Here is a 16,688-nt window from a genome sequence, read left to right as displayed (position 1 = left end):
AGGGGGGGGGGGGGGGGGCGGAAGAACTGGAACTGTGTGGTCGGTGGTTGACGTTGGCTTCCTCTCTTTTAGGCCTCTCCGTGACAGCGCTAATAAGAGGAAGTATAGTGTAGAAAGGGAGAGAGAGGGAGAGAGAGCGACCTGTGGCCAAAAGGACCCCCCCTTTAACATTATCATCTATACGCCGAGACGCACGACTGGGGCAGAAGCGCCACAAGGACGGGCTGTCATTGCCGCATGGCGGTCCCGGTCACACTTCCCAAGCAGCCGGGTCTCTTGTCTCTCACCAGTTGGGCAAATCGAAATCGGGGGACCCAGCTCGCTCTCCCTGTGGTGCGGGTGCTACGAAGGTTTCCCGAGTTTATTCTGGATTAAGTGAGACGCTAGGGCAACTCTAGCGAGCCAAGACATTTTTACTTCCCATTGGGCAAAACCCTGAGATTTTTCACACGGCTGCTAAATATAAAGAGCCGGAACCTGAATCGTAAAGGGCAGAGAGTAGCGGCGAGTAAGGGAGGGGGAGATTTTGGGACAACGACTAACAGTGTGGATGACCGAGGAGGGCCTGGGTTTGGTTTAGTTGGTAGCCGGTAGCAACGACGACAAGCTCGTACCAGTAGTGAGCAACGTGGTGCTAGAAAGAAGGGAAAAAGCGGACATGGGCGTGGGGGCGCGAGCCATAGAATGAAGTCACATATGCTCCATCTCCATCTCTGTCTCTCTCTCTCTCTCTCCCTCTCTGTCTTGTCGTTATCTGCCCGAAGTGATATCAGTCGTCGTCGTCGACAACAGGCCCGATCTGGGGCCGTGTCTGGTGGCTGGGCAGCAGGGGGGGGGGGGGTATGATAGGTATCACGACTACGCGAGCAGAGGAGAGGGGAAGGAAGGGGCGCCTTGTAACGAAGCCATGCAGCCTTGGGGGAGACGCAGTACAGGCCGGGCTTCTCACGGGGCCGAGTGACATGCGGCGGCGCGGAGCCAAGGTAGTTTGTGGTGGATGTGTGTGGATGGATGTAAGTCAGAACTGACAGCGTTGGCCGCCCAGATTTGACAGCGGGTACATATACGGAACTAGGATACTGGTACAGTACATACACAGGCACACACCCTCCCTCCTAACTAGAAGCCCAAAGGCAAAAGTACAGAATAGCCTGGACTAAAGAGTTTCCATCGAGTTTGTTGGTTAGGGCCGAGTTGTTAGCTGTCAGTTAACTAGTAGTTACCGGACCACGGACCGGTGGGCGGTGGACCACGCTACCAAGCTGTCTGTCTTCCTTTCATTCCGGGCGACTTTTTTTTGCCAACTCACTAGTTTCCGATAAGGAGGGAAAAAAAGAAAAGCACTTGCTGTAACAATTTTTCTCTTTTGTTGACCCAAAGTGGACGGGGGGCGTGTGCCAAAGAGACAGGCGACAAGGGTTCGGCAATAGCAAGTTATGACATGTCTCTATGTACAACGTGACGGCGACTCGGGCCATGAAACTCGAGTTTGCTGGTTCTTCCCTTTTTCCTTTTTCCTTTTTTGTTTTCGCCTCAATCACCCGACCAGCGCGACTCAGCGCAGTTACTGAGCTTCTAGCGTGCCGGGAACAACGGCGGCCCGCTGGTTCACTCTTTAGAGCGAAACCTTAATAGCCGTTTGACAGCTGAAGGCCGAGAGGCGAAAGCCTGTCGGACAAGAGAGAAGCGAGAGGGTGGGAGGGAGGCAATATGACACAAGCAGTTGCCAAGGGGGGGTTAAAAAAAGGTTGACAGGCAGGCATCATCCCAGGAAAGAAAGTGAAGGGGGAAGGGGCAACAAGGGCCGTCTCTTTTTTTTTTTTTTTTCTCTCTCGCTCATCTGCGGGCCAACTTCAGCCGCGCGCCTCGGCTTTTTGACTGGTTGGTTAGAAGACTGAAATGACCTGCAGCACGAATTCATGGCTGCTCCTGTCTTGTTGGGCGCCGGCGTCGGTCGGGGGCTTGAACTTGACAAGCCACATGAGGGGAAAAAGGGTCGCCGTCAAGGACAGGCAGAAGGCGGGGAGCGGAGGGGGACAACTTTCGTTGACGACCTTCCCGATCAGCGAAGAAAAGCTACGGAGAGTTAGTTAGCTAGTTGCTATCCAACACATGCCATGGACGTAGCCGAGATGGAATCTCATCTCTTCCTTTTGACCGCGGTACTTTTACGGCAGCTGCTAGCCCACTTGACCACGCGTTGGCCTTACCGGTCAGTTATACGTTGCTCCCACTCAGCCCGCCGTCCGGAGGTCCCTAGGGGAGGGGTGGGGGAAGAGGAGAGGGAGTCGTCCTTTTTTTGCAACGCCGAGAACGTTGGCATCACAAGCCCAAGTGGGCTGCGAGGGGCGGAAACTTGACAAGCTAACTAGTTTACTAGGTAGGGGGCTTGCTGGCTGGTTGGCTGGTTGGCTGGATGGTTGGAGCCAACCCAACGAGACAGGCACATGGCTGGCTGGCCGTTGATGATGATGTTGTGTTGCGAAAAAGCGCCCTGGCAGAGAGGAGGAGGTGAGGAGAGGAGGTGCGGATCGGCCAGCCTCGTCTTGTTACATTGGCCCTAGGCGTTTCAACGGTGCCTTTGAAGATGGAGCCTCGTTCGCCCCTTGGTCGTCCGTGGATCCAAACACGTTTGAGAATGTCTTATTATTGATAATCCACTAGCTGCTTCTCGGGACTCGCTCGTCGACAGGGGAGGAGGAAGAGCTCGAGGTTGAGAGAACCGAGCACGAGAACGACCACGACATCTCGAACCAACTAGCGGTGTTACACGACTCTGCCTTGTGTAAGCTGGCTCGCATGGCAAGTTCATAAGTATAACTAACATGAGAGGGCTTTCTTTGGAGGGCGCGGGGCTAGTTCTGCAGTGGACTGCAGAGAGACGGAGAGAGAAACGGTGGATGGAGCAGACGAAGCCACGTTGTCCAGAACGCACGTACACTTCTTGTCAAAAAGGTCAAATCGCGGACGCTTGCTTCTCGATCTCTCGACTCCCCGATCTGAACTCGGGCGCTCTCCAGCCTCCAAATAGGCATGCTTAGCGACAGAGCTAACCAGCTAACCTGCCAACTAGGCAAATCATTGGCGGAAACGGGAACAGATGAAAAAAGAGGCCGTGACAACTGCAGCTGGAGACGGCCAACTTTGACCATACGAACGTGGGCTCAGACGTGGCGCAACTTTATCTCCTTTGGGTGGCCCGAGTTGCAACAGAGGACTCCGCTGAGAGGACGAGTTTTTACCACTCCAGGCTTCTCGACGTGCCTTTTTTCCCTTTTCCATTCCTTCATTCTATCAAACGTGCAGTAGCTTCATCGCTGTTACTAAATCAGGGGGCTGGCTTGGTCCCCTCCCCCCTCTTAGTTAGAGAGACTGTGAAACGTTAGACCGGAGCCTCGTCAACTCATGATCGTCCACCTCCGTTGCGGCGGCGTGCAGCCACAACGAGCTTCTCTGCTTTTTCTTTTTTCTGCTCTTGTCCGTTTTAGGGTCCTTGCCGGCCCTGTCAACTTTTGTTGAAGCCATCCACTATCAAACGGTTTCGAACTTGTCTAGTTAGCGTTCAATCAACGGGGGCTTTGCTCTAGCGGGCTGCTAGTAGACAGGTGTTAGTCTGCTGTAGACACGGCACAGAAGACCATGCATTCCGAGAAGGTAGTGAAGCTAGTTATCGGAACTGCTCCGGCTACACACCTCTCACAGCGGGTGGCTCCGTTCTCCGGAACCAAGACGGCGAGAGTGAGTCCATCGTCGCTGGAGAAAGCTGTTGCGACGGGGGGGGACGGCCCCGTCGTCCCCATTCCTATTATTAACCTGAAGCTCGTCGTTTGCCCCCAAATTCACGGGCAAGCCTCATCAGAACGGGTATCCATCTCAGCTTCGTTGGTGCCGGAGTGACTAGCCGAAATGCGGATGGTGCCCTGGTAATCGAGCTGAGTTCTGCCATGTGGCGATGTTATTCTTGACAATGAAGAGCAGAGTGAAAGATGTACATGGTAGCATTTAGGGCTGTTGTCGATGCAATTTTGGTCGAAAATGCTTGGCAGAGGAGGCAAAATTTGCCCGCTTTGGTTGGTTGGACAGATCAAGATTTATACTTTTTTCGGCGTCGCCATCTTGGCGGCCTCGATGTACTAGATGGGAAAACGGCGTCGGCGAATTGCGTTCCCGTCTCGCCACCGTGTAACTAGTTAGTATATAGCCTTTGCCTCGTGCGCCGGGGTAGTCGCCTATTCACTAAGGTTGGCCGTCGCCCTTGCCAAGATTGGCTCTCTTCCGTTGGTCCGTCGCCACGATTGTACGGTTTGGCAAACCTAGAGTCGCCTCATGCCAAGCAATGTTCAGCTTTGTCTGATGTACGTACAGCGACAGCCGGCCATGCGCGGTCTCTCTCTCGGCTATCGCGCTAAATCCCGGGGCTGCCGGAGGATTTGTGTTGTTGTGGTTGGGTTGTTTTTTGGTTCTTGAATCCCTGGTTGGACATGAACCGGGCCGTGCGTAGGCTTGAACATCTGCCGATGCATAAATTTGGGTGGGAGAGTGCGGCGCCTCATCTGAGATGAATTATACCCAGGGTACGGAAATAATGGTATTCAATTTTTGAAACCGTCGCACCGGTTAACGGGGGACTCTATAGCGAAGAATCGTCCATCGTATCAGATGTCATACTATCATGAATCAATGGACTAGGTACCTGCGGGAAGTTGGCGCCTTGGCCATAAGTCGTCACCTTACCAAATACCTACCTACCCTACAGTGCGCGGCGTTTGCAATGTAACTTGGGACGCCATGATGGAACGTCTCAATGCACGGATAATCAATAGACTAACGTCGCGTGGTATAATTCATCTTTATTCGATGCTCCTCTGCGTTGGCATTTTGATTCTTGTACATTTTTATTGTGTGCATGCCGCAGTCGGTCGCTAATATGAGACACAAAGTAGCCGCCTTGTACTTGCTGACGGATGCACTGGTAATTCACTGATGGCCCAAGTTACTGCCGTTCAAGTTACTGCGACATTGTGCACTGTCGTATCCTTGCTTCCCGTCAGCCTATTTTCAACAGGGATAAGTGAATGGAGGTGCTATGATTGATGCTTGCCCTCGTATAACGCATAGCCTCCTAGTTCCAGGCTACGATCTGCTTGGGCATAAATGCCTACAGATGGCCCTTTCAAAAGCAACCGCAAGACGGCAAAAATGCCCAACTGCATAGATATCCAGTAGCAAAAGTTGATAATGTTAATCTACCATCATATAACGAACAACGGCCGGGATACTTCAAACGATCACCCTCTTTGATGAACGTATCATCTGCGACATGATGGCTCACACATCACACACGTCATATTTTCCCGTCACCGGTTCGTTACACAACTCACACGAGCCTTCTGCTGCGCATGCCACATCACATAAACGGGCTCCCAAGATCAATACGGGAGCGTAATCAATCATACACACAAAGGCGGCTGTGCTGTCAGGCGCAAACGAGCCCTGCCTTGTTCCTCGCGCAACTGCCAAGGTTGCCAGGTACCTGCTCGTTTGTTCTAGACAAGGCAGGCTCAGACTGGACAGCGCCCTCCTTGTTCATCCTCTCCCGTTAAAACTGTCACTGCCACAATAACCCGTGCATTTCTTCCTTTTCTTTTATTTTTTTTATTTTCACCTCCATCAAACTTGCATCCATCTCGTATTTTTCTACCATCAGTATCTTCAGTATGCCTTCCTTCAACACCCTTCTTACCGCTGCCGCCGCCTTTTTGGCTGTCGCCCAGGCCAAGACCATCACCATCACCGCCAAAAGCGGCAACCGCTTCGACCCTGACTCGACGACGGCTGATAAGGGCGATGTTCTCGAGTTTCATTTCGAAGGCTCAAACCACAGCGTCGTCCTCGGCGACTACCAATACCCCTGCTCTCCTGTCCAGATAGGAACTGGCTTCTACTCTGGCGTTGTAGATGGCTCCAGCGTGCGTCCCCCTGTCCGCATCTTGGCAGCAATTCTCACTCGGTACTGACATTGCACCACTCACAGGGCAAGGTTTTCCGCGTCAAGGTCAACGACACCGAACCGATGGTATACTACTCCTCGCAGGGCATAGAGTGCGCCTCAGGCATGGTGGGAATCGTCAACCCCAGCGAAAACAAGACCCTCGACGACTACAAGAACCGGGCTAGCAAACTCTCTAAGGGAGTCTCTCCTGGCAATAATACGTACGGTGGCGAGCTGGCCGACAAGGGCAGCTCAGACGACAAGGGCAGCTCAGACGACAAAGGCGACGCTAAGAACGGCAACAAGGACAATAGTACCGACAAGAAGAACTCGTCTGGTATGCTCCAGGTCTCGACTGTGGCCCTCGCCGGTGTGGTCGGCACTGCTCTGTACATGCTCTGAGTCGATGGGGCCTTTGGTGGTGTGGTAGAATATTGTTCTACTCGGCGCTCTCTTGCATAGGAGAACAATTTCTCCCCTTTTTTGTTACTCATAGGTATGACGTGTCTCGGCACAAATAATAATACCCAAAGCTTTGTTGCTGGTTGATGTTGCATACTATTACTTCGGGCTATGTATGACTGGATGAACCACAACCGTGAGACCCCCGCGCCTCCCCACTGTCGAGATAATAATTCGAAAACTTCCACCAAGAGCAAAGCAGGTAATGATGTCTTATCATAGAAAATATCATGGCGTTTGACTCTGTCGGGGTGACTCATCCCGCTAGTAATTAGTTACTGTAACTAACTGCAAACGTTGAATAGCTAGTTGTAACGCGGGGGAATTCAGACGTCATCTGAAGCTGTCGCCCCTCTTGTTCGTCGCCTATTATAAAGTTATAAAAGTCAAAGGATCTGGCCGTTGGCCAGCAGTCTTGGCAACAAAAAAAATCATCTTCAAATCTTTATTCATGTCTGCTTCTCATTCGACAAGCCCGCGAGCTCGACTTCGTGATGTCGTGCCATCCGTCTTCTTGGGCTCTTGGCCTCCGGGACCCAAGAATGGCATCACAGACGTGCCCGGAGTTCGCGCCCATACACAATCCATTCATTCAATGGACGGAAATGTAAATACGGGAGTCACCACCATCATCCCACGCGATGAATGGTTCCGCAAGGCTTGCTACGCAGGCATCTTCCGCTTCAACGGCTCCGGCGAGATGACGGGCACGCATTGGATCGAGGAAACGGGTCTCCTGCACTCACCCATCGTCCTCACCAACAGCTTCGCCGTCGGCCAGGCGTACACTGGAATCTACCAGCATGCGCTGAAGAACTACGTCGGAGACGACGGCGAGGTGGGCTGGTTCCTGCTCCCCGTCGTCGGCGAGACCTTTGACGGCCATCTCAACGACCTGAGCGTGTTTGCAGTCACTCCGGAGCACATTGTAAAGGGCCTGGAGGAGGCGAGCAGCGATCCGGTACCGGAGGGCAACACGGGCGGCGGCACCGGGATGATCTGCCAAGGTTTCAAAGGCGGCACCGGCACCAGCAGCCGCGTCGTCCCCGGGGCCACCGAGGGCTCGACGTACACCGTCGCCGCGCTGGTGCAGGCCAACTACGGGCGGCAGCGGCACCTCCGCGTCTCGGGCGTCCCCGTCGGGCGCATCATCGCCGACGCCGACGACGCGGCGGCCGCGGCGGCCGGGCAGACCGAGGCGCCCCGGAACGCGGCCGACGAGTCCAAGGCGACCAAGGACGGCTCCATCATCGTGGTGATCGCGACGGACGCGCCGCTGCACCCGACGCAGCTGCAGCGCGTGGCCAAGCGCGCGACCATCGGGCTGGCGCGCGTGGGCGGCTACGGGCACAACCCGTCCGGCGACATTTTCCTGGCCTTTTCGACGGCGAGCGAGGTGCCGGTGCAGACGGTCAACGCCAACGCGCGCAGGGTCGACCCGTTCAAGCTGGCGGCGCTGGACGGCGGCGAGACGGCGGCGGCGGACGACCAGACGATCAACGCGCTGTTTGAGGCGACGGCGGACGCGACCGAGGAGGCCATCTACAACGCGCTGTGCATGGCGGAGACGATGGTGGGAAACAGAGGGCACAGGATCGAGTCGCTGCCACTGGACAGGTTGAGGGAGGTCATGGATAAGTACCACTACGGGGGAGTTGAAAGCAAAGCATAGAGGGGTTGACTTTTTCTTAAAAAAAAAAAAAAACATGAAATAAAGCAGCAAATGGATTGATTTTGCTGGAAAATGACCATTGCATGTCTCGTCGGAAACATGTCAGCTTTTTTCGGCCCGCGCCAGGGGCCATGACGTGACCTCCTGGCTGTCTGTCCCACCGCCTCCCCCGGCTTCTTCAACTGCGGACCGGCTTCTTCTAACTCCACTCCACGAAAACAAAGCCGACTTCCCGAACATTCACGAACCCCGTTCTACAAACGCAACCCGCGACCCGGCCACGCACCGCTGAATTGACTCGAACTACACACAGTGAGACGAAAGCAGAGAAGAACTTGCACAGCAACGGCCGTCGGATACGAAACAATAATGCGGGGTAGCACGGCGGCTGCGGCGGTGCCCTTGCGGCGGCTGCAGGCCTCGGCCAACTGCGCCCGCAGCAACGCGACGCAGCCTCCTCGGCGCTCCTCGATCCGGACACTCTCGAGCGGGCGCGTGACTACCGCGAGGCCGCCACAGAGATGCGGCCCGGCCGCGTGTCTCCGGGAAGGGTCATCACCGCCGGCGCCGGCACGTTGGGGGCGGCAAGGCGGTGGTGGTGCGCTCGTCGTGCCGCGCCGGTCCCTGGCGACGGAGGCAGCGGCGGCAGGAGGTACCAGAGCTAGTGCTGGCAGCGGCGGGGGTCCGTTGGCAGAGTATGATGCCCGTGTCGAGGCAGGCGAGCTGCGCAACGACGAGCATCAAAGAGGTACATCCGATCCTTCGTCCCAGACCAGTCAGTGGCCTTGCTTTTGCTAACTTGTCTGTCCCAGGAATCATCGAAAGCCTGCAGCATCTCTACGATGAGCTGCGCGACTACCACGCGCCGCCGGTCGTGCACCCGAGCCTCGAATCGCTCAAACCCAAGAGGTCCGTCCTCTCGTCGCTGTTTGGCGGCGGCAAGGCCGCCGAGTCGGCCATCGGGCAGATTCCGGACAACCTTCCGCGCGGGCTGTACCTGTTTGGCGACGTCGGCAGCGGCAAGACGATGCTGATGAACCTGTTCCACGACACGCTGCCGCCGTCGGTCAAGAGCAAGACGAGGATACACTTTCACAACTTCATGCAGGACGTGCACCGGCGCCTGCACAAGATGAAGATGGAGCACGGCGTGGACATTGACGCGGTGCCGTTTGTGGCCGCGGACATTGCGGAGCAGGGCAACGTCTTGTGCTTTGACGAGTTTCAATGCACAGATGTCGCCGATGCCATGATTCTAAGACGGTAACGCTTCTATCATTATTCACGTGTCTCTTACATGTTGTCACGTCATATCGTCTGGTTTTACTAATTGATACGACCCCTTCAGGCTGCTGGAGGCTCTCATGTCGCACGGCGTCGTCATGGTCACCACCTCCAACCGGCACCCCGACGAGCTCTACAAAAACGGCATACAGCGCGAGTCCTTCCTCCCCGCCATCAAGCTGCTCAAGACGCGCCTGCACGTCATCAACCTCGACTCGCCCACCGACTACCGCAAGATCCCGCGCCCGCCCTCCGGCGTCTACCACACCCCGCTCGACGGCCACGCCGAGCCGCACGCCGACAAGTGGTTCCGCTTCCTGGGCGACGCGGAGCACTTTGCGCCGCACCCGGAGACGCAGCGCGTCTGGGGGCGGGAGATTGTGGTGCCGCGCGTCAGCGGCCGCTGCGCGCGCTTCACCTTTGACGAGCTCATCCGGCAGCCCAAGTCGGCCGCCGACTACCTGGAGCTGGTCCGGTGCTACGACGCCTTCGTGGTGACGGACGTGCCGGGGATGACGGTGCGCGAGCGCGACCTGGCGCGTCGCTTCATTACCTTCATCGACGCGGTGTACGAGGGCAACGCGAAGCTGGTGCTGACTACGGAGAAGCCCCTGGGGGAGCTGTTCGTCTCGCGGGACGAGATTGCGGAGAGCCTGCTCGCGTCCAGCAGCAGCAAGAGCGGCGGCGGCGTCGACGCGGTCATGGAGGAGATGGCGGCAGATATGGAGGGCAGCGTAGCCAGGCTCAAGTCGTCGAACCTGTTCGCCGGCGAGGAGGAGGCGTTTGCGTTTGCGCGCGCGCTGAGCCGCCTGAGCCACATGGAGAGCAAGGAGTGGGTTGAGCGCGGCATGGGCCTGGAAAGCAAGGGCGGCAAGGAGGACAAGGACAGCTGGACGCGCACGCGAAGCCGGCAGATGGAGGACTCCATGTAGAACGGGATCGATGGGCAATTCAGCGGATGCGGTTTTTTTTTTTGGCTTTATTGTTTTTGCATTACGGACGCTTTTCTTTCAAGGCGGAAGAGCATGAGCGGAGCGCGCGTCGCATCATCTCTATAACTTTTGTTGTTTGTATAGACTTATCATTTAGAAGTGCACATACGAGTTTGAGTAGGTGAGGATTGTGGAATAAATCAACTCAAGATCAGAGATCGAGATGACTAGAGCAGTGTTTGACGCCCTGACCGTGAACATGCTCTCGGGGCTTTTGATGGTTAGCATGAGGCTTGCAACCTACCTAAGCCGAGTGAATTCTTTCCAAATTTTTACAGCAATGACGCGTGGTCAGTTGTCTCGGCTGATGGGCAAAATGGAGCCGATATTCAGGCAGGAAGAAGCAAAAACGCTGTGCCAAGCCCCAACCCGGCAGCCAGTCGCCTGATGAGAGAACACACGAGAATGCGCAATAAAAAGGATACGGCAGTGAGAGCGCTGCAATAGCAAATGCTGAGCCTCTCTGCAGGATCTCTTGGGTAGCTACTCCGTAGCCGAGGGTGCGCTCAACGGCGGGAGGAGGGAGGGGAGTCTCGTCATGTGCGTCGCGGCCTGAGCGCGACATGCGAGACAGATGGGCTGCCCTGAGACAGAGGACAGCTGCTTCCAGTTCTTTGATGCTGTTGGTAGTTATTAAGAGGGGTGGGTGCGCTCGGATGGGAAGCCTGAATATCCGTAGCTTGCATTGAACAATGCGATAAACCTTGTTTTCCGGTCCTGTACTGCTCGCTGTCGATTGACAGATATCTATCTATCCTTCCAATTTGGTTGCATTAATCTAGAAGACGATGATGACGCCACTAAATTCTGTTCTTTTCATGCACCAGGGCTGCCGCAACGGTCAATGTGCGGTGACATGCATGTTGGAGGTTATATACATAGCTGCGTATTGCATGTAGCGCAACATGTTGCTGCAGCGCGACGGGTGGCTGAGCATCTTTTCTTTGCGGCTGGTAATTGCCAAGCTTCCTGTATTCGTATGGATGCCGAGAATCTATAACGTGCTGCTGATTATATTCGCAATATAATACGAAGGTGATCTGTATTGACGCGGTTATTGCAGGCATTCGTCGCTCATCTCCGCCAGGTACCAAGAGTCGGGTCTCCAGGCGGGCCTAGCAAGCTAGGCTGTGATCGACACAGACCACCAACCTTTCCCTTTTGCCCGTTAGCTTGACCGCCTCGATGGGAAAGTTAAAGAAGAGGCGCCCGAGGCTTGCGTTTCAGGACCCTGCTAGACTTTTTAGTTGATAGTAGTTGACGAACAGGCCGTGTGGAGGCGGGTAAGCCAAGGGCCGTTTTGCTGGGTGGATGAGTGGCCAGAAATGTTTCGATTTTGTCCGTGTGAAAAGTGTTTGTTTCTTGAGGCCCGTGATAGCGAGCATGCTTGGACACGGCGTTCAGGCCAGCCGGAGCCGAGATGCAGATGGGTTGCTTTGAGCTGACTTGGGCCTTTTGTTGGACACGGTAAGCAGCCGCAAGCTAAAGGGCGGGAACAGGCCAAGGAGAGAAACGGTGTGATGAGAGGGGGGGACGTGTCTGTGATGAAGGGTGGAAAGCGCCTTTTTCCATCGTCATGGTAGCCAGGGAAGCCAGCATTGTGTCAAGGTTGGGAAGAATGAAATCCTGGCAATGAAGATGAACGTTGATGATGTGATAAATGGATCGAGACGTCAACCCCGGATTTGCTGGGCTGACGAATAAATATTCATGTTTAATTGAAAGCAAACCGATAGAAACAATGAATCTGCCCTCCATCTACCGAGCAGATGGCTCACCCTGGCAACATGTGAGGGAGGGGTCCAAGACTTGTGTGGGGAGAAGATGGCGATCCCTGTATTGTTCAGCCTGGGTAATGTGCTGTTGTGCATGACGGTGTGGCTGAATTGTTGGCATGCCAGTACGAATTATATCCGGCTTGATTATTTGCCAACTTGGCCGATGGAAGAGATGGCTTTGCTTTTTTTTTTTGGCCGAAAGTCGGGATGATTGAAAAGCAGGGGCACAGCTGGTGAGGACAAGTGATGATGATGAGAGAGCGGTGTCATTGTTGAGACAGACAGGGGAAGGGGATGGATTTGTGCACCCTTCCCTTGAAGCTGACCCCCAATACTGCCGCTATGCAAGCACCGTCACATCTGGTGGAACCCAGCTGCGCCCCTTGATTGGCCAACCCAAGATGGTTCCTGGCTAACAAGGACCCGGCTGAATTGGCTCAGGCCAATCAAAAAGAGTCGGTGCCTGCAATAGCACTCGAACACACAAATCAATGCACAAGCACAGCACAGCACAGCACAGCACAGCACAGCACAGGCACTTACTAGGTTTGGTGTGGTGCGTAACCTGACGCCAACGGGAAACGAAACGTTTGCGCCCCTGGATCTGAACGCTGGATGACTGCATTTGTGCGCCGCCGGTCCGATTGTGCGAGCCCGTCCCGTTGTGGCCATTCAGGAACCGGGCCGCGACGATGATCGTCATCTGGCCGCTGAAATTGCGACTGGAGTATGACGGTTATTCTCAGGGATGCCTTGGTGTCGAGTGGCTATGGGCATCATCTGCGCTGGCACAAAGTAGAGTGGCTTGCACAAGACTGTCAGTATGTGCAAGAGCGGGTTGTCGGGTTAGTATCCGTTCAGGCAAAAAAAGCAACATTTTGTCTAATTGCACGAATCTATTTATTATTATTTTTTCTCCTTGACAACCCGCCCTGCGCAATGTCCCCGCGCACAGACGTCCAGATGCTCATGGCCTTTTGCCCGACACAAAGGTTGTGTTGGAGATGCAGGGCAATGAGGTGCTCTATTTATGATGTGATGCACAAACAAGGGTGTTCGGCCTAGTGCACAACTAGAGGTTCCTGGACAGGGGTAGGCGGATAAATGGCTTGCTCGTATCCACCCATCCACGCCAGCTTTCTCCTGCCAGCAGCTTTCACCAGTTTCTCTTGTTTCTTGCTTGCCTCGCACGGAATCAAGCAAGCCCTCTTCCCTTCCGTTGCCTCCAGATCACACAACCCTACCTACCAGGGCCAGCACCTAAGATCATCGTACCTAGTAGCCAGTAGTAGCCTTCCATTATCGCCGCAATTAGGTCATTTCTCCTCTGTACAGTGCCTCCCGGGCTCTCCCAGTATTCCGAGGTACTGACCCTTTCCTCCCTCCCTGCCCTCCTCCCTCTCCACCATCGTCCCTGCCCATTTGCATCCCCGTCCATCCTTGGCCTCTGCCCTCTTTTCTTCCTTTCCTTGCCAACATACGTCTGCTTTCGCCCTGTGCTGGTGCGCGCGCGCGTGTCCTCTTCACTCTTTTATTCACTGCTCGTGTGCTGCGCGCCAACTCGTCCCATTCCTTTCCAATAGATTCTTTTTTCGTTTCAAACGCTCACTCATTCCACCGCGAACTCGTCCCAGCCCACGCGCCAACCCGACTTGATCGACGACCTCACTCACTTGTCACGACGAGATCCAGAATCAAAGCCTTGAATATTCCCCTTGTTCTGCGGGCTCTCCAACTCTTACTTCCACCGCTGCCCGCTTCTAAGACATTGGCGCGCAATCCAACAACTCGCCTCTGGGTCTTTCGATAGTCTGCCAATACTCGATACATTCTTCCTCCCTCAGCCTCCGCCAACAACATTCCAGTCTGCGGGTGAACCAACCTCCTCCCCCGCAACCAAAATAACTACCGATCAACCAAGCCACTGTGTTAATTTTGTGACAAGCGACCTGCTTCTTTTTTTTTCTCCGTCTTCATCTTGCGTTTCTCCTGCCTTCCCGTCGCCATAGATTGCAGACGTCAACATGGGCCACGCTCACCTCCATCACCAGCACCAGAGGCACGACCTCGCAGACAATGTTATCCAACTCCCGGACTCGCAGCTTTCTGACGTGGGCGATAAAGTTCAGAGAGGTACGAGACTCACTGCATCATTAAAACCTCCAATTGCTTCGCGCCCTCTCGCGCCCACGGCTTTACACGGGGCCATCGTGTAAGAGTCTAAACTAATTCTCTCTGCAGCTGAAACGTACGTTCGAACAGTATACAAAACAATGTCGCCTACCTTCACCGGCCCGATCGGTGGCTGGTCAACCCAGGGCCAGGACAGCCCCCAGCAGACCGAAGAACCTGCCGCTACCGCCGACGACTCGTCACATCAAAGCCCAGCCAGTCAGCCCACCGCAGCGACCCAGGACCCCGACTCTACTGCCAACGCCGCACCCAAGTCGATCACATCCGTTGAAGCTACCTCGATTGAATCAACTTTAGCTGTCGCCCCTTCGAGCACCTCGACTCATGAGACCAAACAGTCCAGCTACTCTGCGCTGCCCTCCCCCACCGCCTCTTCTGTAGTCACACCAACTAGCAAGAGCAATGCCGATGAGGGCACCAGTCCTGGCGCCAAGGCCGGCATTGCTTTTGGTGTTCTTGGTGGTGTCTTACTTGTTGGTCTGATTGTCTTCCTTGTTTTCAACCGCCGCAAGAGACAGGTCCAGCGTCGCAGCGCCGACAACGAAAAACTCAACGGCGCAGGCGACACTCTTGCTCGTATGCCCAGCCACTCTGACCCCAGAGCTCCCCGCATCAGCCTTCGCCCTGTCACTCAGTTCCTGCCCAACTGGAACATGGAGAAGAACGCTCAGCGTGGCGCCGCCAACCTTGCCCCAGCCGCTGCCAACCAGTGGGATCGCCCCGGCACAAGCCAGAGCAACCACCCCAACAACCCCTTTGGCAGCGGAGCGGAGCGTATTTACAGCCCCGATGGCCCTGCACGCGACCCATGGACTGCTAATGGCCCCGCCGTTGGTGCCGTTGGTGCCGTTGGTGCCGTTGCTGGCGCCGCTGGCGCCGCCGCCGGTACTGCAGCCCTGGCCAGAAAGACATCCATGCGCAAGGCGAATCAGAAGGACGTTGATCTGACTGTCCCCGGCGCCCTCGACGCGGTCCCCCCCAGCCCTGCTGGTACTGAATTCAGCACCTCTTCGATACCCGCCGGGGCTCCCAACCCCCCCTCCCAGAGCGCCGCTGCCATTGCGGCTGCTGGCGGTCCTCCTAGCTCCGCCGTCCACCGCGTCCAGCTCGACTTCAAGCCTACTCTCGAAGATGAGATGGAGCTTACCGCCGGTGACTTGGTTCGCCTTCTTCACGAATATGATGATGGCTGGGCTCTCTGCATTCGTCTCGACCGGTCTCAGCAGGGTGTTGTTCCCCGCACCTGCCTGTCTACGCGTCCGGTGAAGCCCCGTGCTCCTCAGGGTGCACCTCGCCCTGGTCCTCCAATCAACCCTCAAGGCGGCTACCCTCAAGGCAGCCACCCTCAAGGCGGCTACCCTCGTGGCCCCAACCAACCGGGCCGCCCGATGACGCCCCAAGGAAGGCCAATGACACCTCAGGGCCGCCCCATGACACCTCAAGGCCCGCATCCCCAGCAAGGCATGGGCCCGAGACCCGGTGGACCGATGACTCCCGGTCGCCCCCAATCTCCCGGACCTCGCTATCAAGGACCTCCGTCCGGTCGCCCTCAAAGCCCCAGCGGCATGAACCCTCGCCCAATGGGACCTTCCGGTCCCAGCCCGATGAACCCTGCGCCCGCGTCGCCGAGTCAAGCTCCCCAGAGAAAACCAGTTCCCGGCCAAGCATACTGAGCACCGCTTATCATGATGTCGGTTTCTGATTAGCGTTTTGGGGCTTGGTTTCTACTCGTTGGAGCGTTAGGCGATTCATGGGAATATACAAAAGGTTCGGCGTTTACAGTCTTTATCTCTTCTCTTCTTTCTTTTTTCTTGAGCACGGCACTCTCGACACTGCCAGCTGGAGTTCTGGGCGGCAACCCCAATCAGAACTCTCAGTTGCACGCCTGTGCAGCCACGTAGCACGAGCATCTTGGTGATGGTTGGCTCCATGATGTCGACGTTTTATTTCGCAATTGCTTCAATTGAGCTCCTGGCCCCTGTGCCTGTCTACAAGTGTACACGCCGGGCTCAAGCCTCTGTATCTAACTCTTTTTCTGACACTCTCTCACTTACTACTTTTCTATTTTTGGACGGTTATTTTCACACTATTTGATTTCTAGTTCAGCGGGAGTAGGGGCCAGGTACGTGGAGGATAATGTGGGCGACGGCGTGAGCGATGAATGTCTCATGCGGTGAAGATACTAGGTAGCGACTCACATTGATTGATAGGAATGAGAACAATACTAAATCCGAATATTGTACTTTGAATGCATCCTGTCTAAGCCGGGGACTCCTACTGGCTGCTCTGGGCGGAGAAAGCTGCTTCGGCCGGTT

At 55.5% G+C, this 16,688-nt stretch overlaps 4 protein-coding genes across 4 annotated transcripts; all 4 read left to right on the top strand.

Moving 5' to 3' along the window:
• Window positions 1-5,717: 5,717 nt before the first annotated feature.
• Window positions 5,718-6,394, top strand: ISF_05419 (Cupredoxin; the record flags this gene model as incomplete). Its single annotated transcript, XM_018849024.1, has 2 exons — window positions 5,718-5,969; window positions 6,035-6,394. 2 exons carry the CDS (start codon window positions 5,718-5,720, stop codon window positions 6,392-6,394), a joined length of 612 nt encoding a protein of 203 aa, XP_018703595.1.
• A 511-nt stretch (window positions 6,395-6,905) lies between these two features.
• On the top strand, window positions 6,906-8,126 carry ISF_05418 (peptidase family T4 protein; the record flags this gene model as incomplete). The annotated part of the gene is made up of 1 exon (XM_018849023.1): window positions 6,906-8,126. The coding sequence occupies one exon, from the start codon at window positions 6,906-6,908 to the stop codon at window positions 8,124-8,126; it is 1,221 nt and encodes a 406-aa protein (XP_018703594.1).
• Window positions 8,127-8,495: 369 nt separating this feature from the next.
• ISF_05417 (ATPase, AFG1-like protein) lies at window positions 8,496-10,342 on the top strand (the record flags this gene model as incomplete). Its single annotated transcript, XM_018849022.1, has 3 exons — window positions 8,496-8,874; window positions 8,939-9,389; window positions 9,475-10,342. The coding sequence occupies 3 exons, from the start codon at window positions 8,496-8,498 to the stop codon at window positions 10,340-10,342; spliced, it is 1,698 nt and encodes a 565-aa protein (XP_018703593.1).
• Window positions 10,343-14,453: 4,111 nt separating this feature from the next.
• On the top strand, window positions 14,454-16,046 carry ISF_05416 (SH3 domain protein; the record flags this gene model as incomplete). The annotated part of the gene is made up of 1 exon (XM_018849021.1): window positions 14,454-16,046. The coding sequence occupies one exon, from the start codon at window positions 14,454-14,456 to the stop codon at window positions 16,044-16,046; it is 1,593 nt and encodes a 530-aa protein (XP_018703592.1).
• Between the last annotated feature and the right edge of the window lie 642 nt (window positions 16,047-16,688).

The sequence above is a fragment of the Cordyceps fumosorosea genome (assembly GCF_001636725.1).
Source record: "Cordyceps fumosorosea ARSEF 2679 chromosome Unknown scaffold_13, whole genome shotgun sequence".
NCBI classification, from domain to species: Eukaryota; Fungi; Ascomycota; class Sordariomycetes; order Hypocreales; family Cordycipitaceae; genus Cordyceps; species Cordyceps fumosorosea.
The sequence above is the reverse complement of the archived record's forward strand: the minus strand, read 5'-3'. Positions and strand labels throughout refer to the sequence as shown.